Source organism: Topomyia yanbarensis, chromosome 2, assembly GCF_030247195.1.
Source record: "Topomyia yanbarensis strain Yona2022 chromosome 2, ASM3024719v1, whole genome shotgun sequence".
In the NCBI taxonomy this organism is placed as follows: Eukaryota; Metazoa; Arthropoda; class Insecta; order Diptera; family Culicidae; genus Topomyia; species Topomyia yanbarensis.
In genome coordinates, this window is record NC_080671.1 from 89,704,831 (window position 1) to 89,731,551 (window position 26,721).

General features: G+C 37.7%; 1 protein-coding gene across 5 annotated transcripts in view; it reads left to right on the top strand.

The window, feature by feature from the left end:
- LOC131678799 (MAGUK p55 subfamily member 7) overlaps positions 1-26,721 on the top strand; it is an 80,324-nt gene that overhangs the window by 19,501 nt on the left and 34,102 nt on the right. For 4 of the 5 annotated variants that reach the window (XM_058959122.1, XM_058959125.1, XM_058959124.1 and 1 more), the window contains exon 2: positions 8,271-8,560. In XM_058959122.1, the coding sequence (XP_058815105.1) occupies positions 8,518-8,560 (43 nt within the window). In that variant the 5' untranslated portion in view covers positions 8,271-8,517. Of the gene's footprint in view, positions 1-7,604; positions 7,770-8,270; positions 8,561-26,721 lie in introns of those variants that run through there. The other variant, XM_058959123.1, reaches the window with a different exon arrangement.

Here is a 26,721-nt window from a genome sequence, read left to right on the forward strand (position 1 = left end):
AATATAAAAATGCTCCGTAAATACAGAAAAGTACTGGAAAGTTGACCTTATGCGAACTTGCTTCGCTCACAATACCAGAAACGGCTCAATTTCTATTTTCCTATGCTCAACATAATTTTTCTAGCGGGCCAAAGTTTAAAAAAATCATGAAACCAAAGTTTAAAAAATTGAAGCCGAATAAAATGGAAACTACCCGAAGTCCATAAAACCCGTGGTGAAGGTTTTAAAACAAATTAAACGGGACTTTACAGTTTACACTCAATTTTTATATGGACACGTTTCTTCGCTACAGTTTAGAAGAATCCTTAAAGTTCCGGAATTTTTGTAAGCCCCAAGGAAGATTTTTTTCCTCAAGAAAATTTTGTTTTTCAAGACTTATTTATCACTAACAAGGTATCAAGATTTTTTTTTGCAAAACTTGTATTTTTGCTTTGACATCAGACCTTAATCTTTCGTGTATTTTGAAATCATTTGGCATCAAATGAAATTTTCGATTTCCGACAAAGTCAGATTTTTTGTAATTTTCCGTTGAAACGAAATTTTTGATTTTCAACATTTATTGTTTTAAGTAAATTATTGATAAAAGTGTTTTAAATAATGTGTCGATAAAAGATAATACTCAAGTATGGTAGGTGTATTAATAATTTTTTGAGACAATAACATTTGGATGTGAGTTACTTTATATAATACAAGATATACTTTGTATTTTTATTGGTATAGCTTTGAAATACGTTTAAACATATTGCTTGGCTACTGCAACTTTCTATTAGAAAACATTATAATAGGACATATTCATTTGGTTGATCGAAAATTATCAACAATTTATTGTGTAAAGAATATTTCTCTATTTAAATACTTCCAAACTCGTAGTCTTATCGGTCACAAAAATGTTGGTTTTCTTGCCACGGTAGCAGACCCCTTGCCATACCATAATTCCTTTTCGTAAAAACAAACTTGAATCTGCCAGAAAGCTTGTGGCGAGCAGGAGCCTTGTATAATTTGAGCTACAGAATCTATTTAAAACTGACTTCGCATACGATTAATCGTCGATCATTTCACATCCATTTAGTTTCATCGGCACCTGGTCATACTTCATAAGGGTTCGGATTTTGACCGCTGTCTCCTATTTGGTGCGTCGGTTGAGTTGTTTATTTTTTGGGTAACATCTGGAGCATGGACGGAGACTGATTCGACAGTATAGAGCGTTTTCAGCTTTTTTTTGCCAAATCAATGTCAGAGATGTTGGGATTAATCTTGATTTTCCAAATGACCTTGGGTTATTCGGAAAATACAGGCAGTTTTAAAGGTTTCATTATACTTCTTGCTCATTCGATTCACAATTCTCTTATAATAGTCCAGTAGTTTTCTCTCTTGCTCACTCGCGAATGGACGAAATAATTTCGTTGCTCGCAAGCATGGGAAAAATTGCATCTCGAGCCATTCGATCGCCATTCACATTTTTTATGTAAGCATTCTGCTTACATAAAAAATGAAGCAAAGCAGCCTGGCGCAGCGAATGCACCAGAGCCGAAGCTGCAACAGCTAATGAAGAAGCAAATCATTTGTTTTTTTTTTGTTCTACCCCTTCCCACCATGAAATGCTGGTGTGCATCGGGTATTCATCAAAAATTCCCACAATACACCAAATACTTCGATAACAATTTAGCGTTTATTGCATATCCAATAATTGTGTAGGGACCGATGGGTGGTTGATTTAACTATTGTCTTATTTCGGACAACTCAACCTGTGGCACTCGGCGATAGAAGCCAAAATTTTATCCACTGAGTTCCTGCTTCCATGTCGTAAGAACCGACAAAACTCCTCCTCTTCATGCTCTTCATCTTTTAGACTTTCTTATTTTGTGTAAATTATTTTTTATCATTCTGTTTTCCAATTTGTATTAAACTTTCTTGCCTCTCATTCTAGTAGTTAGAATAATAATAAACGACGCGCGCGTGAAGTTGCTAGTATGCCCATCAGGCGAAGTCAGGTTTTCACCTACAGTTAATGCTAATTTTGAGCCGCTCAAATTTTTTCATGTTTTCGTTGCGAATACAACGAATACAATTAATTATAGTCACAGTTTGTATATTATTTTTATTTATTTTCCGTGATTATTTGGTGTTTCTCCTTTTGCTTCTTTGTCTTCTTTCTCTAAGAACGATATTTTAATTAATCATATTGCTAGGCATTCTCTCGCTATTAATCGTTATGAAAGATTCCATGAGAAACCGATCGACCGCAAAATATGGTCATCGCCAATTCGAACGAAATTTTGCAATTATGTTCGATTTCTGAATCTCTGGCGGTTGCAGTATTTTGATCAAGAGCATTTTTTTAAAGGGGCGTTGACATTTTTGAGCGCAATTTTTTTTTGTTTTATTTGAAACGGCTGAATGCGTTAGCACAACTGAGCTGTGGGTCTTTTATTTTTTTACGATAAGTAAAAATAAAAAAATAAAAATAAATTCTAAGAATGTCGGTCTGCCAGATCTTGTTGACGCAGTTTGCTGCTGCGCGTTGAGATCTTTATTCCTTGGCGGTAAAGCCGCTTGGGGGTCATTCAGTCTGCCTTCTCTCGCGTTATCGCTCCCGTCCATGTCGTCATCGGTACTGCTTTCTTGATGTTCACGATCAGAGGTTCTTATTTGTTTCTTGTTCTTACGGGTCGCTGTTGTATATCCGTCTTCATCGGTATTTGCTTCTTTATTGGCGATGCTAGTTGTTGGTTTGGGAGCGGTTGCCGTGGTCGTTGTACCTGCATTATTGGTTAATTGGATCGTTGTTTTTGGTTTATCTGAAGGTGTCGGTGGCTGCTTGTTAGGCTTGTTGGCTGTAGTAGATGAGTTTTGACTAGCATGTTTTTCCGTAGTGGGCGGTATGGTTACAGAATTGGCATGTTGGGGTCTGCCCGGGATATGTGATTAGCGTTGTTTGCTTATAAGTCACGCCATCCTTCGATGATTTGCATTCGATAGTCATGTAAGAAGGTATTCGTTTAGTCACTCGCATCCTCGCAATACGAACGCCGTTGGGAATGCCGGTGAAAAAATTTCTCCAGGTGTCATTCGTAACAGATTCTACTTCTCCATATTGCGACATGATTCGTTTGATGAAATCTTCCTTCGTGTGCGGGGCCAAATCATGGATACGCACGTCCACCATGTCGTTTTCCATATGCACGGGGATCTTGATTTTGGTGTTATTAAGGTTGCACAGAGAATGCGTAAAATTCGCAAACAAAAAAAGCAGTTTTTTTCCACACCGTATGTCAGATCTTCATAAAAATCAATCAGCGTATGTAGAATGTTGTTACTGTACTGCTGATTGATTTTTATGAAGATTTGACATACGGTGTGGAAAAAAACTGCTTTTTTCGTTTGCGAATTTTACGCATTCTCTGTGCAACCTTAAATTCATTAAAACCTCGTGTTGCATGTTGTTCTTTGCAATGAAGTTTTCGGCTTGTGCTAAGCTTTTAAACGTGATCAAAACACAGTTTTTTACGTGATGTAGCTGAATGAACGTAACTTCAGCGAGATTAAGCTCCAGTGCAAATTTTTGTTCGATACAGTATTTTAAACAGCAAAACTATCTGAGAGCGAGTTACAGGGAATAAATACTTCTGTACAAAAAATATATACACTCAGGTTTTTTTTACGCGGGGGATACGAGCCGCGTAAATGAAAACCGCGTAAATGAAAACCGCGTAAATTTCAAAATCCGCGTAAATGAAAACCGCGTAAATTTCAAAATCCGCGTAAATGAAAACCGCGTAAATTTCAAAAACCGCGTAAATGAAAACCGCGTAAATTTCAAAAACCGCGTAAATGAAAACCGCGTAAATTTCAAAATCCGCGTAAATGAAAACCGCGTAAATTTCAAAATCCGCGTAAAAAAACCGCGTAAAAAAATACCGCGCAAAAAAAAACCGCGTAAAAAAAACTTGAGTGTACATTGAAAAAAATGTGTTATCATTCACAAAAACAAAAAATTAAAAATTCCCAGAAAACCCATTTTTTAATTTTGTTAAATTTTGTCAGCAAAAACCTAAAGCGAAAAGAAACATTTTGAATGTAATTCCATGGTAGAGAACTTATCGTTAAAAAAGTTTATCTAGCGATAACTTTATACATGTTTTAAAACTTCATACTAATTGACATACAAAACTTTATTTTACTACAGAATATGATTCTAAGTATCATTTAAAATCAAAATGTATTTAACAAAAATCCTCCAAAATGCGATAGTTGTCAAGATATTTGCAATTTTGCTCCAACAAAAACAATTAATTCGTGCAATTATACCCTTTTTAAAAGTTATTGGCGGTTTCCCATCAAAAAATGTCACCAATCTAATGTTTATCGTTTGAAAGTCGTAAAAGAAACTTTTTCAGTGCATTATTTTTTCGTGCAGAAGTGTTCCCTGCAACCCGTTCTCACATAGCTTTGATATACAAAACACGAAAATGCTATATGCTTTCACGCCCTTTTAAAAAATTTCACTTGAATCAAAATAATCTTATTAGGTTTGAACCAGTACACGGAAGTCACTTCGGACTAAACAGGAGCAACACACTTGCTACTTTTTACTCCGGTTTGCTACCAGAAGAGGAAAAAAGAGAACAAGAAAGTGCAGGAACGATTTTCTCCGGAGTACTTCCAGTTTCTCCTGTTACTGGAACAAACCTATTGACTGTGGAAAATGTAAAGCTTGATCGGAATCTAAGATGGTCGATCGCGATTTTAAAGATTTGCGTGGAATTCCTCTTATGATATTACAAAAACGTATTGTTTAGCACCTAATGAGTCTCCTGGTGGTCAAGCGCCTAGGCTTGGAAAATCTTGAATCGAGCGTAAATTTCAGCACATATTTTAATTTAAACTCTCAATCTCCCTGCTTCTGTAACACTTGTGAAGTGCCCAGTAGCATATACGCCCGTCAGTAATAAGAAGAGTCTTTCTCTTTCTTTCTCTTTCCTGCGACGATCCACGTACGGCGACACCGGTGTTCGTCAATACATAACTTTGGATTACCAGTAGTTGTACATTGAATGATGATTTGTTACTCCCAAGCATTACCATCTATCGATTCTTTGTGCCATTTCAGCTAATAACAATCTGAAGAACGGAGTTGCAAACCGAGGAGCTCGCGCACGCTCAAGCTATTGGATAACCGATAATATTAAATAAAAATTCTTTTAATAATATCGTTGCCATATGATGAACGTTTGGAACCAAAGATTCGACGCTGCTCTTAGCAATTCCAGCTTCATCGTTCGTTCGCAGTTTGCGCATCCAGTAACCCACTGTGACGCTTTTTCAAACCCTATCTCATGGTTATCAGTGAGCACAATTTGGATTACTTTTTCGATCAACAGTTAGCAGCTGCCGCAGGACTGAAAAAAAATTTCACATGGGTGATTGCTCGTTTCATTAGCAACACTGGCCATAACGAAAATTTGGCATAATTTCTACCTGCAAAAATGCATCGGGCATATGTTTTATTTCATTTTGCTGGAACCTGCACCAAAATCAGTCTTTTTTTTATTTTTTTTATAATTATTAAATTTATTTAGGCCCAAATGCGGTAGCTCGACGAGGCCGATTGTTCGTTTTTTACAATAAATAAAAAAAACAACTAAGTTACATTTTTTGTCTGGTTCGGACGCAGCTTTCTGCTGCGTGTTGAGATTCTTTTTCTAGGGGGCGAAATATTGCCAGTGTTGTCCACTGCAATTTGAGGTTCGATTCGTTTGTCTTCTTTCGCGTTGTCGTTCATGTCCATGTCCTTATCCGTACTACTTTCCTGCTGCTCGCGGTCAAATGTTCCAGTTTGTGTCTTACTCTTATCGGTCGTTATTGTATGTTCGTATTTTTCGGCATTCGTTTCGTTGTTGTTGCTGGTTGTTGGTACTTGATCCGGAGATGATGGTTTTGCAGCTGTTAGTGGTTTAGCGTAAGATGGTTCTGGGCTGATTTCAGTTGGATTGGTTAAGTTTCCCTTAACAATTTCTACACAAGGTTTTCCGAGGTGCAGCTTCTTCGTGCAGAACTGGCACGTAAAAATTTGCCCTGGGTACGTGACTAGTGATGTCTGTTGAATGAGAGCATCGTCCCTTCCTAACACTGTGAAGCTTATGTATGAGGGAATTGGCTTGGTCACACGCATTCTCACCACACGAACCGTTGCCCGGGAAAAAAATCCTCCATGTATCACGTGTAACGGAGTCTACTTCTCCGTATTTTTGCAAGGATTTTTTAATCACGCTGTCAGGGGTACGCGTAGCCAAATCATGGACACGAACTTCTACTGCGCCGTTCTCGATGTATACGGGAATGCTATATTTAACATTGCCGCGTTCGGCGGTGTGCTGCATGTTATTTCGCGAGGCGAATGACTCCGCTTGGTTAATGTTCTTGAACGAAATCAGCACGCAATGTTTGATATGATGCATTTGTAGGGTTTTCACTTCATCCAGGTTGAGTTCCATCTGCACTTTTAAAAACTGTTCCACTTCCCGAATGGTCTTACGGGGCATTTCGAAAAATCAATAGCAACACAGTTCGGCCGCATCTGGGTTGCTTTTTGCTGGGCACCGTCACTCATCACTAAATCGCACAGTAGGTATAGGCTATTGTTATATGGACTGCTTGTGCGATAGGCACCGATTGATTTTTAGGTAGAATTGACTGTTTCACTTGAGCGGGACGATTTTTGCTTCTGCTCAGGGCGAGATGTGAAGACAAACTGACCAAAATCAGTCTGCTACCAGCACGAAAACAATACAACTAGGACACAGCTAATAATACTGTCTTTCCAGAACGATTTGTTTTCCTCCACAGATGTCATAATATTCTGATAGGTGGAGGGAAAGAAATCGAAAATAGCTTTTCGGTCGGATTATTTTCCGGACATAACTTGAACAACTAACCTAAGCTGAATAATAAAATATCACGATAACTTGCATATAAATTACGAAAATCGTAACAAAGATAGCGAAATCATGAACATGAATGTCATTACTCTGCCGGAAAAATCTGATACGAAACTCATGAATGAAACATCACGATAACGTGAAGAGAAATTACCAAAATCACAACTAAGCTTCGGAAATTATTTTCTTTTAGTCATTATAGTTTATACACATCAGTGTATCCCAAAAATTATGAACAAGCACCATAAAGAATATTAAACATGTCCAGGGACCAACCACAGTAACTCAAAAGATCATTCAAATTACCGCCATGTATATTTTTGGGACGAACTAGTTTTTTGGAAACATAATTACGTTCATGAATACGAGGTTTATTAGTCACAATTTCAGGACTTTGATCACGATTTTGATAGCCGGTTCTGTACACGAAATCGTTATTTTTCATGAATTAATTAATAGATTTTTTCCGTGTAGAGACCATCGGCCGAAAAAAAGAATTAGCGACTTGTACAACCACCTTCATTGCAAAATCGACCACATGAAAGAGCATTCTCATCTAGCACCGAAACTTCTACGTTTGTATTTGTCGCAAACATTAGTCGGCATTGCACCGGGGAGAGTTTTCCTTAACGATCAGTTCAACGCCGTTCGCAGTGGTGATCACGGTGTTTTATTAAGGCGACTGGGTTACTATTTATTCAATTCCATCATGTGTATCTTGGTGTGCGCTTAGCATATTATTCCAGTTTCACTATTTTCAAAAACATGAGAGCAACTTCCTGTTTGTGAACTATACGATGTGTATCTAATGTTCTATGTAGCGACGAAAAGGTGAAAAATCATGCAATTACAGAAGAAAGTGTCACCCGCCATCGTCAGTCCTATTTGTGTCACCCAAAGATACTAGGTCCTATTTTTATATATAATCGAGGGTATTCACGTGGCGCCCAGGCATGCAGATTGTAAATGTGTAGCTTTTCGCGTCGGTTCCCGTGATATTGTTGATGGTTAAATGGAAGCAATAAAATGTGAATCAAAGCATTTTGATTAATAAGCTTCCATTCTTCGGCATCGCAAACGGGTAGTAATTTCAAAGTGTGATTTGATGCAATAAAATACAAATGAGCTCCTAATTACCACGCGATCTAGCAACAGAAAATAAAAACAGAATTCGGTTGTGATGTCATAAAACGTAATGGTGCCACCAGTTGTAGAAACAAGAGAAAATGGGAAAAGCTGCCAATAGATTTCAACGCTGAGCAAAGTGGATGTGAATTAGTACTAAAATTGAATTAATGTTGTTTCTGTGTTTTCTCTTCTTCTTTTGCTTAGGATTGAAATAGGAAAATTGAGTGATCAAGCGTGAAGTGCTGAAAATAAAAGTAAAAGGTTATACGGATTCCCGCTTTAGCTCAAATGTTTTTGGCTTATTACCGGCCACTTTATAGTTAGTGTTAGTTATATATAGTGCGGGCAAAGTGCATTTAAATAGCGAGCAGTATAGGCGAACTACGCCACACCGCCGATAGCTGGGAAACTAATAGCGATATCACCACCACTTCGGTTGCGCACATAGATAATGACCGCAGCAGTTATGGCAGCAGACGGAAGCTTTGACCCAGGTGAGTTCTACCTAGCCATTCTCAGTAACATCTACTCAGCATATATAGTATGATGATCTAGACATAAATTGGTACATTCAAAATCGCCCTGAAATTAGGAATTCTGTTTACTAAATATCTAACCGCAATGCCCTATCATCTGTAGGTTTTATATCATACGTTCCATGCTCCATCGAGCTACGACTAGAATGAAATGGGTGCCCTTAGCTCAGAAAACACAAATTTTGACATTCAAAATGACATGCACTTAAACGCATAGCCATAATGCCACACACGATCCAGCATTGGTAATTGTGGAACGAAATTTGTGTAGCATTAAGAGGATACATTATCAAATAAGTGGATATAAAATTAAACAGTTATTGTACGTAACAGTTATGAAATTCTACATCCAATGACTAAGATTTTATCACTATTTATATTGTTCAAACACGGGTTCTGCACGAATAAAACATCGAATAAAATTAATCAATTATACAGAATCAATAAAAAGTCAGAAACGGTGAGAAAAGTGACAAGTTCAGAATTGAGATATCACTGATCATTAGCTAGCTTAAACGGAGATCTTTTCTAAGAGTGTATTTCAGGTGGATTTTCGTTGCTTCTCTTTCCCGCGCGCTTCCCCAATTTTTCAAGAGCCTTCGGAAAAATGTGTTCAAGCGATTCAGAATACAAGCACGGCTTCTCTACTAATAAGGATGTTCTATCGCAATCACGCCATCCTACAATGCTTTGTCGACTTAAGCTTCAATGGCAGGTAGTGCCTCCCATTTTATGTCCAAAGAATGCTTCCATTGCTCCCATCGATCTCGATAGCAATACAGAAGAGAAGCTAAATTTATCGCAGCAATCAACATTGCAATTGATGACAGCGATGCTAAATTCTCTACGTGGGAATTTGCTAATAAAATTTAAATTAGTTTAGCATTCAATATTGACCTTAAATAATCATTTAAATGTATTGAATTGAAATAAACTATACATGTTTCGCCGGCATGGAAGGCTAAACATTTTCCACAGTCAATCAGATCATTTTGACTCAAGAGTAATTTTTTGAAATGGTATAGACATGCAGCATTTTCCAAACAAAAATTATTGGATTACCGTTTTTTATACAGCTTAACTATTCGAGACAGAGAGAGAGAGAGAGAGAGAGAGAGAGAGAGAGAGAGAGAGAGTTACAGGGAATGAATTCTTCTAGGGGCGGTGTTACACTTTTAGCCCGAGTGTGTAGTAAGAAGGTGAGGGTCTATTACTAGACATTTGTCGCCTTTTTCACAAAAAAACGTTCGTTAAAGTTCACCATTGTTTTAACTTTCAGGTAATAAAATAAAGCATATTATTGAATTTATTCCATTCTTGCTTTAATTAATTTCATAGCAATATCCAAATGCACGTACCTTCCTTTTAACACTACTCGTAAGGTCTTGTACAACGTTTGGGAGAACTTGAGATCCATTTTTTCGTCATTTGCCGGCCACGAGCATTGTTACCAGTACTTAGGATAGGATAGGAAATATTTATGTGATACCTACTTAAAGGAAAGCCACTGACTCAGCGACACTTGCATAAGCATCGCGGAGATGGATTGAAGGGCATGCATTGGTTTAGCATTCGCCACAAGCAGGCACTGCGACGACGAAATTAATATGTTTTTAGGTGGTGGGTTGGTTAGCCGCCGAGTACGCGAGTATTCAGAGTAAGATATTTAGTTTTTCCCGTGTTTAAACTAGAGCTTCCATCCCGGGAATTTATTTCCCGGGAATCCCGGGATTTTTCGATTTCCCGGGACTCTCGATTCCCGGGAAATTGTGTTTTCTCTTTCCCGGGATTCGGGAATCCCGGGAAAAAAGATTTTTAATTTATTCCAAACGGCTTAGGTTCCGCGAATGAAATTCTGTAGCAAATATCTTTACCGGCAAACATGCGGAGTGAGTAGTGAATACAGATTGTGCATTTCCAACTAATTTACAAATCAATGGACTATATACCTTTGGGCTCGCTGATATGTTTTCGTTATTTTTTAGGTATATAGTTCAAGCCTTACTCAAAACACTGTTAAAGAATGTTGATCTTTTCATGCAAAAATGTATTTGTTTGCCAGCCGTGGTACCGAAGCATTTCCTTGCAGTAGCGTTCGTAATGCGCACGATATCTCTGCAACCGATGAGCCGAATTATCAAATTTTTTAACAGTTCTTTTAATAGTTTATTTTAATAGTTAGATCTTGAATGACAGGGCTTGCAATCAAATTAGTAATGGAAATGGCGGTACTATCTTAAAAAAATCGATGAGTGTTTGTTTCAAAACTTGGGATGGTTTGTAGTGATATCATACTTAAAGCAAACGCTATTTAAAATAAGAAATGTTTCCAGAACGTCTGCATAAATTTTTGGTCGGTTCATCGAATGCACATTTCGTTAATTTGTTATACCGTAACTGTAATATATGTAAATTATTGGATGTATGAAAAGAAATACATAACGCTGTATCTGTCCAATATCATGCGCATCCAAACTCTTCGAATGTCGCTTTCAAGGATGCAGGCACGATTTGTGAAGGGATAAAATCAAACAATCCAGATACTCGCCCGTAACAGGAAATCCATGGTAGGTTATACATATAGGCAAGGAAAATCATCAAAAGAAGTTGATGTTGTATAACGAGTTATCGAATAATTGAATTATGTGTAGGCCACACACCTAGAAAAAATAGTGTAAATTTACGTCTCCTGACCCTGACATATACGAGCATCAAAAATGACTTAGTTTTACGTTTGATTTTAATTTCACATGACGTTTAATTTCGTAAATCATGTAATTTTACTCCACATACAGCGTTTGTTCTGAATGGTAGGAAGTGTAATTTTATGTTATTGCGCATGTAAAGTATACGTTTCATGTAAAATTAAACGGAACACGGTAATGTTCCGTCATTTCGTAAATTACGGTTTGTTGAATTGTGTCATGTTTGCAATTACGTCAACGATAAAATTCAGATTTTTTTGGTGTGCACCAATTCGCCACCTTCTGACAACTGCTTTTAGGACAGATATACATGCTATCAAACGGGTTTGAGAACTTCAATTTATTCTTTTGTTTTCAAGAAAATCATTTACCTTTTTATTTTTCTTCTGTATTCCCGGGATTTCTCGGGAAATTTATTATTTATTTCCCGAATCCCGGGAAGCTGAAAACCGTCAGGAAATGGAAGCTCTAGTTTAAACTCTGGATAGCCGGCCACCAAGAGTGATTTACTTGTACCCTAAATTACAGCAATTTGAATTCCACACAGCCGGCCGATGGAGTGTTGCTAAACAGCGTGATCTAACCTGATATATTTCATGGATTGGGAATTGACCCGAGGATCACAAGATAAGAATGCTTTTCTCAGCACACCGTTAGTTGGTTGAAAATTTTTATGCCAGTTTTAACAGTAAATTCGTGAAAATTTTAAGGCAAGTTAGAATTTGGAAGACGTAAATGTCTAGTAGATGGGTTGTATGAAGTAACACGCCAAAGAGATTCATGAAGTACGACTAGATTTATCGGCAGTGAATATGATGAACTGGAAAACATTCGAATGAGTTTGAATCAGAAAGTCGTGCATATGATTATGCAAATGAAAATTAATTCGAACAGGATTTAAAAGATAGGTCGGGAATTAGATGCAGCCTTGATGATGAAGTAGAAGTACTGAATACATCAGTAGTAGAGTAAACTACTATTCCATTGCTCATTTTTTGTCCCAGTTTTACCTAAGCGTAGAAGCTACAAAGTTTTTGTTGAGTATCTTTCGAGATGAAGGACTGGGCCTTTCAAAATATCGCTCTACTTTATTTGAAACTCCTAAGGATAAATTTGTCCCGCAAAATGTTGCTATCAATTCTCAACTCACATACATGATGCAACAGTCATCATTTCGCTCAGACAAGACCATGCGTATTCCCCACGCACATTGACGCCCTGTGGATTAATTCTCTAGTTAAACAAATAAACAAGGAAATTAGTTTTCTTAGTCCAAAGAAATGTCAGGTCGATTGACATTACCCGGTGGATACGTGTTCCTTTACAATACCAATCAACGAACATTTAAAATTACGACAAAATATGTGCAAATTTAAAAAAGGGAAATGAAAACTATTACTAATTGGCAATAAAAATAGATCGGAAATGGTATTAGTCGCATAACAAAGGTGGTTCATTTTCAAAAACAAAAATAGGTAATAAGAGACGCGGAGGAGAATAGCTGACCACCGCCTAAAACATTTTAAATGTTATTGTGGAGGACTTTTCAATAAAAAAGTTTTTCTAGCGATAACTTTTTACATGGTTTTAAATTTCATTAAAATTTTACTAAAATATTACTATCAAATATGATTCTAAATATTATTTCAAATAAAAAAATCTTACAATATGTGATATTTGGAATTTTGTTTTCACAAAAACAATTTGTAAAATTATGCCTATTCTTAGAAGTTATTTGCGTTTCTCCATCATAGACTACAAACAATCAAATTTTCATCGTTTGTGAACACGAAACAGAATTTTTTAATGTATTTGGATCTTTAAGAATCAATAAGAAAGTTTTCCTAATAACAAATTTTAAAAATGTTTATGAATCATCCTATTTGTAGTCAAAACTACAATTTTCCTATAGAATATTTGCTATAAATGCAATCATTTTGAAGATATTTAAAGTTTTGTTTTATCAATTACAATATTTTCGTTTGATTAATGATTCTGATGTTATTTATGAGTTGTGAAAAGTGATAAATACTGTGTTGCAAATTTCCGGATCTATATTTCGACTTAACAGACTGCGGGGGTTTTAGAACGAAAATCGTTTTTCTTGTTCGACGTTTTGATGCGGATAGCATCATCTTCAGTGTATACTATAATATAGTATCCTCTGAAGATGATGCTAGCTCGCATACAAACGTCGAACAAAGAAAACCATTTCTCATTCCGTTGTTTGCTAAGCCGAATTATACAACTGGAAAAGTTATTTATGAGTTTGCGATATTTTTTCATATTTTTGTCTTTCTCATATAGAAAGGTTATGCAATCGCTCTAAAAATTGTCAAGGTAATCCCGACCAAACGTTTTTTTGGCTTGTATAGGTTTAGGTAGGAGTATGCAGTAAGGAGTTGCTACTTTAAAATTATAACTAGTTTAAAATTTCTTAACGGATCTTCCTCCTTGCGATGTTTCAGTGTCGACACATAGTATCTCAAAATCGTGGCTGTCGATCCATTGTATGTACTATATGCAAATCTTTCTGAATATGTAATATACATTTCCACCATTGTATTGTACATAATTAGCCATGGAATCCTAGTTTGGACAAATGAGAAAGGCACAATTACACCTCTAGGTGGATTAAAACAGGTTTTCTCATTTTCTAAAGGAAAGTGAGACCTAATCAAGGTTTCGAGCGAGATAAAAAAAAACTTAAAAATTAGTTAATAAAGTATTTTCGGTAAAAAAAAAGTCCTTAACAAAAACCATTTTTGTCTTTACAGAAAATGTTAGTCTATTCGGTTAATGTATTGTTTGAGCAAAATTTCATAGCAATAATATGGACGAGTAATAGTGAACCTCAGGAGGCATCTCGAAAAAATGTGGTGTACACCATATCTCAAAATCTCCTGGACCAATCGCTTTTAAATTTCGCAGTTTTTCTTCAAATCATTATTCAGGTAAATATGAGAACGTTTTGCATTATTAAAGCAGAGTGCTTGAAAGACTCTCCACTGAGCGAATTTCAATTCGCATATCAAAGTGATAAATCAACAATAGATGCATTACACATGTTGGTTGGAAAACTAGAAAATTCTATTGAAACAAAAGAAATTTCACTTGCGGTTTTTCTCGACATAGAAGGAGCTTTCGACAATGCATCTCAAAGTTCAATACGGAATATTATGATAAAACATGGGTTTGATATTTACACAATAAATTGGATCAACTCAACGCTTACAAACCGTGAAATAACTAGCACGCTTGGAAACACGTCACTGACTATGAAAACAAATAAGGGATGTCCTCAAGGCGTAGTTCTATCACCCTTATTGTGGTCATTAGTTGAAGACGAGCTATTAAAATCAATAACTGAAATGGGATAGGAAGTGATTGGATTTGCAGATGATTTTGTAATACTAGTGAGAAGAAAATGTGACTATGTTATCTCAAATCTGCACTGAACCTCACTTCGAAGCGGTGCAAAAAAGAGGGCCTGAACATAAATCCCTCCAAAACAATCATAATCCCATTTACTTGAAAAAGTAAATTTTCCATTTCAACACTTTTGCTCAACGGAACAGTAATTGAAATGTCCTCTGAGGTAAAATAGGTAGACTTCAAAGGCTTGCTTGTGGAGCTATAACCGGTGCCATACGAAGTACTTCATCGAAAGTATTAGATGCAATGTTGCAAATTCTTTCACTACATCAGGTAATACAACGTGAGGCGGAAAAAATTACATACTTGATACTTGATGGGCAACAATTCGCTTCGTTGAATCTACGCCGAGTGAAGAATTCTCCTCCACTGCACCCGGTCCTGAACCAATCTCTTCCAGTCACCCTGGACATTGAGTGCTTTTAGGTCCTCTTCCACTGCAAACAGCCATCATGTACGCGGCCTGCCACGGAGTCGTCGGCCTCTTCACGGTTCTCTACTGAATATTATCTTCGCCTGTCGTTCTTCCGGCATTCGTGCCACATGACCAGCCCATCGCAGCCTGCCGCTTTTTATTAGCTTGACAATATCCACTCCTTTATATACTTGGTATAACTTGTGATTCATGCGACGCCGCCTGATGCCATTTTCTTCTTTACCGCCGAGTATTGTTCGCAGCACCTTACGTTCGAAGACACCGAACGCTTTATGATCGACTTCCTTTAACGTCCACGTTTCATAACCGTACAAGGCAACCGGGACTATCAATGTCTTGTACAACGCGAATTTTGTCTTCGTCTGCACTACGGGACGTCAGCTGTCTACATACAAAAGCCCTATTTGCAGCTGCAAGATGCCTTTTCACCTCGCGGGTAACATCATTATCGCACGTCACTATGGTTCCAAGGTACACAAATTCTTCTACTATTTCAAATTTATCACCACCTAACACCACTTCATATCGTCCGCAAATCCTAGGAGCATATGCGACCGAGTGACGATGGTACCGTTCCTTTGCACGCCTGCTCTCCTGATGGCACCTTCAAGAGCAATGATGAACAGAAAGTTTGACAGCCAATCACCCTGCTTCAATCCGTCTAATGTTACGAAAGACGTCGAAATCTCATCCGCAACCCGAACACTTGATTTCGATCCATCCAGCGTTGCACGAATCAGCCTAATCAGTTTCGTCGGAAAACCATGTTCTACCATTATCTGCCATAACTCGTTTCTTTTCACTGCATCGTACGCCGCTTTGAAATCAATAAACAGATGGTGTGTCTGCAAGTTGTATTCCCGGAATTTATCTAGGATCTGTCGCAGGGTAAACATTTGATCCGTTGTTGATCGGCCTTCACCAAAACCACCTTGGTATTCGCCGACGAAAGATTCCTCCAACGGCCTCAATCTGTTGAACAGAATACGTGACATAATTTTGTACGCCGAATTGAGGAGCGATACGCCTCGATAATTGGCGCACTCCAGTCTGTGTCCCTTTTTGAATAAGGGACAAATGAGGCGGAAAAAATTATTATCTGAAAATTTAACACGACATCTTGCGGTTCTGAAAGATTTTTCTATAAATAACCTCGTCATTACAAATGAAGATTGGTTGCATGCGATGCCGAGCTTTGAAACTACTTACAAAATTATGGAGCCTGAACGGTCAACCTGGGAACAAAGTGGCCCTAGTCTCCGCTCAGGCTCAGTAATTTTCTTCACAGATGGGTCAAAATGAACCATTTGACAGGATCTGGTATTACAGAACCAGGAAAAACGCTAGTATCTCCATGGGATACTGGCCGACAGTGTTTCAATCAGAAATATATGCCATTCTAGAATGCACTTAAAAATTGAGAAAATACCAGTACGCAAATATCTGCATTTTCACAGACAGTCAGGCTGCGCTCAACGCATTAAGGGCTCCTACATGTCGTTCAAAACTCGTATGGGAGTGTATTCTTGCACTCCGACAATTGGTGGAGAAAAATCATGTTAATTTATATTTGGTTACAGGAGATGTAGAGTTGCAGGGAACGAAAAAGCCAATGAGTTAGCAAGAAGAGGGTCTTCCAATAATTTTATTGGCCCAGAACGATTCTGTAGAGTCTCATCGAGTGCCCTCAAAATGTAACTGAAAAAGTGGGAAATCACAGCTATAAAGAACAACCGGAGTACCACACCGGCCTACGACATTTAAAGAAATTTATCTCACCCATCGAGAAAAAAGCCTGGAGTTGCTTCAACTCAATAAAAAAGAGCTAAGCATCATAACAGGACTACTTACCGGACACTGTCCGAGTAAAGATCATCTTAGGTAAATTGGTAATCTTACAAACGATACATGCCGCGTTTGCGGGTCTGCCATTGTGCCATTGTGTTTCTCAGATAGTTTTTCACATAAAAACATCTTATGCATCAAGATAACTTGAGTCAAACCCCAGACACAGCCATTTGACACAAAAAATTAAAAATATCTCACCACGTTTCTCGCTATATCTCAGTAACCAAGCAGAATTTCAAAATTCTGAAAACGCCACTTTGATGAGATTTTTTAGACAAGCGATGTGGCATATCTAGCTCAGTTTACCCCAAAATGGCGCTTGTAATAAGATAGCACAACAGCGACGACATGACGTATTTCGCCTGAATGAACGTTTGTTTTTTTGGTGACGTCGAACGAAAGTATGATGTTTGGCGGATGGTTGTTGGTAGGTGAATTGAGTAAAAATATTAAGCGACGGTAATTAAACTAAAGGTAATCAAACGCTTTCCCGTAGATGCTATTTTAACGACGAATCGTGACGATTTCAGTATGTGGATTTATATATGACTGAATGTTGGGTCTGAAAGTGAAACATCAGAGCATCTGCTCTGCGAATGCAGTGCATTGATACAACGCAGACTAAGAGTCCTCGGTAAAGGAACATTCGAGCCTTTTGATATTTGGACTGCATCTCAATAACGACAATCACTCATCATTAGTGATATGTCATAGTAGATAGTACACTCAGATTAAGGAAGGGGAATACCACAATAGATCTAAATACTGGTGGCTGTGGTCTCCAATAAAAAATAGGACCTTTTACCGACCCATTTGCAAAATTTGCCAACCTTGTGACATTCCGGGTTCTGTACACCATTTGTGCACAATACCTAGACATTGTTTTGCTAAAGGATCACGCATTTTGGAACAAACTGTTGAAAACGACTAAGTCGCTACACATATCCCAACAGATAAAAGTAAACAACAGGACGCAGCCATAAAACTCAACAAATTGTCAATTATGGCGAAAAGCTTACGGTCAGTGTTGCCACAATTAAATCTGTACCGGGAGTTGAAAAATCTTTTCTATCTGTACTATTCTATAGAAAAATCTGTACCGGATTCTGTACCCAAACATTAAAAAAATATTTTTCTTTTACATATTTTTCATTCGATGAAATCAAATCAGACATTCTGACTCGGTTGTTTTATTTGAGCTGGAATTCCGCAAGAAACCAGTTAGAATTCCGGCTGATAAATTCTCGCTGCCATTTTATGTGCAACCAAAGGTGACCAACAGAGTGGCGGTGAGAAGCTGAGATGGGGCTGGTAATATCAATACAATGCGAGAAACCTGTTTGCAGGAATTCAAATGGAGCAAGTCAGAGTAAACGTATGCACTCCGAGAAGATTCGCTCGGCTTTCACTTAGGCATCATCCCTTTGATTTGCTGCAAGCAGGTTTCTCGCGTATCGTATTCTAATGTCAGCTTCAGTTTAAGCTCATTCAATACCAGCTCCACTTCAGATTCTTGCCATCACTGCTGCCTAACTCAACGTTTACCTGATATTTACTGGGATTCATCGCAGGGTTAAATTATTTTACCTTGCTGTCATGTAAAAAATCTGTACCAATTCGTACTTTTTTACAAAAATCTGTAATCTGTACCGTACAGAAACTGTACCAAAAATGCTTCAAAAATCTGTACGTTTCCAAATAAATCTGTACTTGTTGCATCACTCCTTACGGTTTCTAACTGTGCCATACAAGGGAAAGACATGTTTCACCTATACATAAATACACTTCGAAACCTTATGGTGCAAAAAACATTATTATACAACAGAAGAAAATGAATTTCAAATGAATTGGATGAAATCTAGTGAATCGTCAGAAATTAAGTTTAATTATTTTTAATTCTTTTTAATTTTTTTCCGTAATATCCTGGAATTCGTGTGAGGATTGTATACGTAGATATCAAGTTCTTATAAAATAACAGCACGAATAATGATTTCATTTTCTATTCTAGAATAACTTATTTCACGGTGCGTACTGCAGTGTTTTATAAGGCTTTAATTTTGCATTAAAAAATGCATTTACGAAAATTAAAAAAATAATATTTGAATGATGTGTAACCAGGACAAAGTAATCTATAACATCTGCACCTAAAGTAGAGTGATCCCTTAATGGCGCCGTTGCTGTCGACGACAGATAAAGCACCGCTAAGCCACGGGCAGCCCTTCTCTTACAAACGAGCTAAGGATTCTACAGACCGGTAATTATCGTCACACAGTACCGCATCGGAACGAATGCGTATGATGGTTTTGTTTGGACGTGGTGGTTTCGTTTTTCGCATCGCCACTAGAGCGTCGCCGGACGGCTCAGACCAAGCTACGCCACTTGGGAAAATGGACCGCATATAAGCAGTAAACCATTCACAAACCAGGGCGTAACTTTAGCGTAATATTGTCCCCGTCAGCAATATGAGCAGCACCATCGTCAGCGGCAGCGGATCGAAAATTTAAAAGCGTGAAATAAAATATGTTTGTTTAAAAGAATTCCCGCCGCGTTCGCAAATTATGCGACAGTTTATAGTTTCACGCTAATGACGGGTTCCGCTGCGAAGTTAGCATTTTGTTCGCGTTGATGTTTGGGCACTTCATTCATCCGCACTAATCGATTATGAACCGACTCTTAGTCACAGCTCAGTTTGGTTGAAATCAAAAATTTAAGAATTGATTTATTTTCATAGTTGTCCTATACTCTTATCAGCGTCATATCGAAAAACTCTGACATGATTTAAGATAGTTATGAACAAGGCATAGCATAGCATAAACAGTAGAGGAACATTCGTCACAATCTTCATAAATGTAGATCCACTCAACTCCACACACCTGCCTTTGGTCACGTCATCACAAATGCTTTATTATCATAGCTACTTAAAGAATCGCTCGGAGTCGAAACAGATTCAATAGATAAAGAAGAGAGAAAAAAGTGAAAGGCTAGTGTATGTGAACAGTTATAGTTCATATAAAATTAATTTGAAAAAATACATCGGGAACTCGTCACCAAAGCTTCCATCGAACCTTTGGCAGCCGTTCGCTTCAAATTAAGCGCTTGTAGAATTCATTGGACTTTTCGTAGAGATATAGTTTACCGCCTATTTAAATTTTTTCTTGATTTTTTTCTACCCTCAGTAAGAAATAACAGAGCAGAGCCCTCTGCATTCTTTGCACTTCATTACTGCAAAGATATTCGGAAGTGATGCAAAACTCTAAATCTGCAAAGCATTTCTATTTTTAGAACATTTTAACGAGAGAAGCAAATTTGCGCTACCTAATTTGTACAAAATTGAATGGACCTCTTCAATCAAATTTGTCCGGATATACTCACAGATTACGTCCTTCCTGTTTTCTTCTATTGAATGAAAGGTCCCTCGGCAAACGGCTTCACTTCAATTTTAATCGTCTGTTGACGAGGAGAGCCATCTGAGCCTTCCGATTACTCTGCACGCTGGACACAAAATTGGTTTAGCTGGTGACATCCGTGTGACACAATCTTCATGATGGCTTTCCAGCAGTCAACTCTGACTGTTCACAAAACGTAATTAAAATGTGCATGTGCTACATTAAACAGATTCCAGCCAGGCAGGTTCTTTCTACTTAATGCCGTTTGATGGGATGGAGATGTGATTAAGGGGGACGCTACACAGCATCTGTTTTCCATCTAAATCGTCCACCTTCCCAGTGATATCGCTTCTAGTTTTAGTCTAGGATTACTAGCTCACATCGTCGCTGTTGTGCTATCTTATGACAAGCGCCATTTTGCACATTTTGAGAAAAACGATTTTTAAAGTTTGAGATTGAATATCTTGAAACTTATAAATGATATAAACAATTCAAAGAAGAAAATTGATGCTTCTATCTATTCTGTATTAATCTCCCAAATATTACGAAAATCGGTTGACTATGATGCGAGCTTTTACTATAAATGTGAACAAAAGTCGGTCTCACACGTGTCATAGGTGTGTATGGATGACAAACTTTGTGTGGCGTGTCATAATCATGCATGGAAAATTTTCCATAGAAAAAAATCATCGATTATTAACTTTTATTCATATCTTTGGCTTCATTCGATCTATAAGCAATCGGTGAGATGCATTTTGAAGGAAATGAGTCAGGGAATCTAGACAAAATAGTTATTTTTGGTTACAATGTTGCCAAATATGCTATATTTTCAGTTTAAAACTAAAAGTGCATTTTGTTCACAATTCGTGTATTTTTATTTGAAAATAATTATGCCATTGTGTTTCTCAGATAGTTTTACACATAAAAACATCTTAAGCATCAAGATAACTTGAGGCAAACCCCAGACACAGTCATTTGACACAAAAAATTAAGAATATCTCACCACGTTTCTCGCTATATCTCAGTAAACAAGCAGAATTTCAAAATTCTGAAAACGCCACTTTGATGAGATTTTTTAGACAAGCGATGTGGCATATCTAACTCAGTTTACCCCAAAATGGCGCTTGTAATAGGATAGCACAACAGCGACGACATGACGTATTTCGCCTGAATGAACGTTTGTTTTTTTGGTGACGTCGAACGAAAGTATGATGTTTGGCGGATGGTTGTTGGTAGGTGAATTGAGTAAAAATATTAAGCGACGGTAATTAAACTAAAGGTAATCAAACGCTTTGCCGTAGATGCTATTTTAACGACGAATCGTAACGATTTCAGTATGTGTATTTATATGTGACTTAATGTCTGTTTTTGAGTCGATTGGATGAGAGTGTTTATCGAAGGAACGGGATTACGTTTAATGGATAGAAAGTCACCTACCCGAATGGGCATAGTGATGACAGGAAGCGGCTGAGTAAAACGTAAATAGAGGAATAGCGGGAAAACGGACACTTTTAGATTTAGAATCATTTTTTGAACATTATAAAATATGTTTACTATCTTTATCACTCTCATGCCATACGTCCAAATGCGTTCTTTGAGAAGCGGCGAATTTGTAAGCAGAAAACTAGAAATTACTTTTTTATTTCACGCTCAATATTTAAATTTTAAATCTCACAAGAAAGACGTCTATGGTGGGTAGGGCTGATACATTAAAATCATGTTTACCAAGGATATATACAATCGCTTCACGTCAAAATCTCATAATGCTCCTGATCTGTACCAAAAGTCAATACATGTCAACCGTTTTCATTAATGTCATTAACGTCTGTCTGTCTTTCGCGTAGCTATCATCCTTATCCTTAAACAATATTCCCATGGTAAGAAGCGCTGCGATTTTCGGCATGTTTGTAGGAAATAGAATAGGAATACAGCGCATTGAAAATCTGTGGAACACAGATTAATCTGTGACTCTGGCATCCCTGCTCCAGGTTACCTTTTGTGGCTGCAACGTCTGTAAAAGTGCCCGAATCGTTGTAGTCTGTTGTTAATGAGTATATTGTATTAGTGAAACCATTTTTATAACACTGGCAAATACTACTAAGACCCGAATGGTATCCGTTTAAGTTACAGTTCCCCTACAAATATCCTAGCTTGCTGAAGGCGCTAGGGAAACTGGGAGGAATCAACTGTTTACCGACCGCACGGTTATGTGGGAGCGATGTTCCTATCATTAAATGTCGTGGTTTTCACCGTGCAAATATTGGTTGTGTTGATGGTGACTTAATGTGTTGATCTGAGGGCAGCCGAAATGGCAGAATAGCTCTGAATAATTAAGGATAATCTTTCGGTGATTTATTGCAGCTTTCAGTATGGTTTCACTTATGTCGTTTTCGATTGAAACCCTAGACATTAACCCAGGTTACTTGCTTCAAACAAACGGTTTTAATGGAACTGAGTTGGGTTCTCGCAAAACAGCGGTGGCGTGAGCGAACCCGAAATATATTTCAAGTTGGAACCCAACTCGGTTTTCAGTTCAGTGGCGCATAACCTAGGTTCGAAACTGGCTTCAAACAAACGGTTTGACAGCAGTTAGGTCCGAAACTGGGTTAGTTTCTGCCTCAAGCAAAAACGACATTAGTTTGTCAAATGCATAATGGTTTTTAATTAACAATAAGTGTTTTCGATACACTATTCCAGGGAGATCATATAATTTACATACATACGTCTACATAGACGTTTTTTTATTCCGAGATATCCTGAACTATGAATAAGAAACACCAAGTGTTTGGCATTTGACTACTTGTAACAAGTAAAGTTTCAAGCGTAATAGGCAGGGCTGTAGAGAGAAATTAAAGGCCCGGTGGTTCCATGGTAAGGATCCCCTCCATCATTGTAGATTTTTCGAACACAGAAACTGTTAAGCTCGAAATCTGTTGGAAAAAATTATTATCAGCTAATATGTATTTCATGGAGTGCTGTTAATTTCAAGCCTATCACCGACACCTGACTCCAAAACCAAACGTCGGTTCATCTACACATGGACCGGCAACGACTTTACTTCCCTTGCGAATAAAGACGTGGCAGAGTTTTCACCTCAGAACATCCCAACGACCTCGGCTGGGATTAAAGTCAGACCCACTGGAATGAGTGGCGGTCACGCTAGCCACTCAACCACCAGCGTCGTCTATGATCAAAATTTTGTCAAACAATGATGATTATTTTTTTTTTCATAAGTTCAAATAGCATAAAATACAGAAAAATATTCAGCTAAGCTTTCGGTTGAGCGTCTTTTAATTACTGCCATCAAATTCTGTGTAACCATCTCGTCCACTTTGTTCGCCACAGACAGACTACTTTAACAGTTTTAGGTCTTCTTCAGGTTCCACTTGACGATGAAATTCGTTAAAGAAACAACGCATTCGGCCAAGTCGGTGCGCTACAATATTCAGATAATTTTTGTGAGTTCTTCATTTATATATTTGGTACAATATCATTGAAGAACTCATAATTAATTTTACACAAATTGCGAAAATAGTAGCAAAATGAAAATGTAATAAACTTAAATAAAAACAAAAAGAACATTCAATGGAGGTAAAATTTAAAGAAAGAAAAATGACAAAGGAACAATCGAGGAAAAACCAATTAATAGATAAAATGGAACAAAAGAAGAAAGCTACAAAATGACATTTAAAATAATTGACAACAGATTAAAAATATGCAAATAGTCAAAGCCAATATCAAAAATAGAAAAAAAATCAAAAGCGGAGAAACAACAAAATATAAACAAAATTAAGAGAATGGAAAAATTAAACAAAAAATTGGATGCATGAAAACAATTTGAAAGAATAGCGAAATAAAAAAGAAAATATGACTGCATATTAGACTGCCCAGAAAAATAATGAATTTTTGAAAACGCTATCGGCCCACACCTGAATCGATTCCTAGTCCCACCAGGAGTACTTGCACCAAATTTGAAGCAAATCGGACAAGTCTAGTACCGGACCAACGTGCCTGAAGTTTGCATGGGATTTTTCGACAATTTAATACATGGAGAAAACCTACCATGTATTAAATTGTCGAAAAATCCCATGCAAACTTCAGGCACGTTGGTCCGGTACTAGACTTGTCCGATTTGCTTCAAATTTGGTGCAAGTACTCCTGGTGGGACTAGGAATCTAATCAGGGGTGGACCGATAGGGGTCATTTTTTCCTGTCACTCTACTGCATATTAGTCAAAATAAAGAGGTAAATCTATTTTCTGAAAACAATTAAACAAACGAATACAAATGAAAAGTATAAAACGATAGGTAATATGTTAAAATGAAAAAATATGAGGCAAAACATAAAAAAGTAAAATAAGATTGAATGAAGAAAATAGAAAAAAATACAATAACTGGATGAAATGGAAAAAGAAACATAAAAGCTATTTTTTTTATTAAATCCGTTTATTTGGTAAGGCACGTTTGCGTTATCTTTAAGGTGCCATTCTTTCTTTGTTGTACATTTTGAATTTCTTAAAACTAGTGGGTTACACATTTCAATATTATTTTATTTTTATATAATGAAACTAAAAAAATTACAGCTAACTTATACATATACAAGTGGGGGGTAATATAATATTCGTAAGATTAGGGGAACGGGTCATTTTGTGTGTTCTTTGTATAGTAATACACTTTATGATTTTTAGAAAGGAGATTGTAGGGGCAACTAATTATTAACTAAGTGGAACATTCTACAAGCTTATTAACTAGAAAGAACTAGGGAGAGTGGTTCAATGCTATTAAGATTAGGGGGATTAATCAGGGCTATTTTTAAGTAGTGGTACTGTTGGGCATTTCTTAACGAATAATTCAATTTTTTTGATCTTTTGGCTTAAATGGAAATACCTTATTTAGGACTGGTGGTATCCAACGGGGAAAAACGATCGGAAATGGTGAGTGAAGCTAAGCAATCATGTGAAAAAAATTCCCCACCCAGAGGCGAGACTCGAACTCGCAACCTTTGAGACTCCGGCCCAATGCACTAACCCTTATGCTATCCCTGGGTATGGTGACACATCAGAAAGAACATATGATTATCCCACTGGCGACGGTGATCGTACCCTGCCTGCAAAGCGAGGAATTGGGCATTTCTTAACGAGATTATATATTGGACAACTAAAACTAGAAGACAGGGGGCACATAAGTTTATTCAAAGGGGTGGAGAGGGGGGGGGGGGGGGTGAAGTCCTACATCTATGCATCAGAGATAGGGGAAAAAGGGTGGACAAAGCTGACATGGGAGGAAAGATATTAACTTTCAGTTTCCGGCATCGGGAATCAACGGTAAGGATTACAGATTCTGACGGATGAATCATGTATTGGTACACCAGTCGGTCTCCCTCGAGCCGGCAGGGGTTCCTCCAGATGATTTTGTAGTACGGCTCATATGCGGATCGGCAACACACCACGTTGCATGTGTGATGTTTTGCTGTAGGTCTCGTGTTTATTGGTTCATTCGACAGAGATATTTTGTGTCGTCTTGGAGTCGCATCAAAGCATCGTTGGTGTACAGTGGGCGGAAGAGAGCATTTATGAGAATGATAAGAAAAATAATAGGGGCAGTTAAATCTGAATATTGATGGTTGTTAGGAAGGTGTATACGAGGGACATATAGAGGAGAACGCGGCTTGCCAGTACATCTCGAACCGGGACATTGGGTGATCTTCCTCGGGCCCGATGTGAATCCAATAGTTGAGATCCGGCAGAACAATGCTCGGCGCATGTCCAGACAATATGTTCGCTATCGTGATAACCGTTGCCACAGGCGCTAGTACCGTTATTTGCGAGCCCAATACGTCCGGAGATGAACGTCCAGCCGAGACATCACACGAAAGATACCTCGACCTACATCCATTCCCTTGAACCAAGGTTTCGTCAATACCTTGGGGATTATCGAATGTAGCACCCTTCCTAGTTCCCCATTGCTCCATGAAGTTTGCCAATTTTCGAGGGATCTCTGATGAGTGAAACTAAAAAATTCGTTGAAGCAAATTGGTCTTTCATATAAGTAACCTTCTAAAGCGCCCGCCTTAGCTAAAGAGCTTAGTTTAGTGGAGTGGATCAATGCGAGAGAACCCAAACTAAGGTAATCTTGTACGATCTGATAGACAAATCACGCTGACGCTCCCAGTTTTCCTAAAAAATATGGAATATGCTTTCTAGATTTCATTAAACGGAGAGCCTCGATTAAGCTAAGGCTATCCGAGACAATAAAGTAATGATCGGTGGGCAAAGTATCAATGATCCCAAGGGTATACTGAATAGCAGCA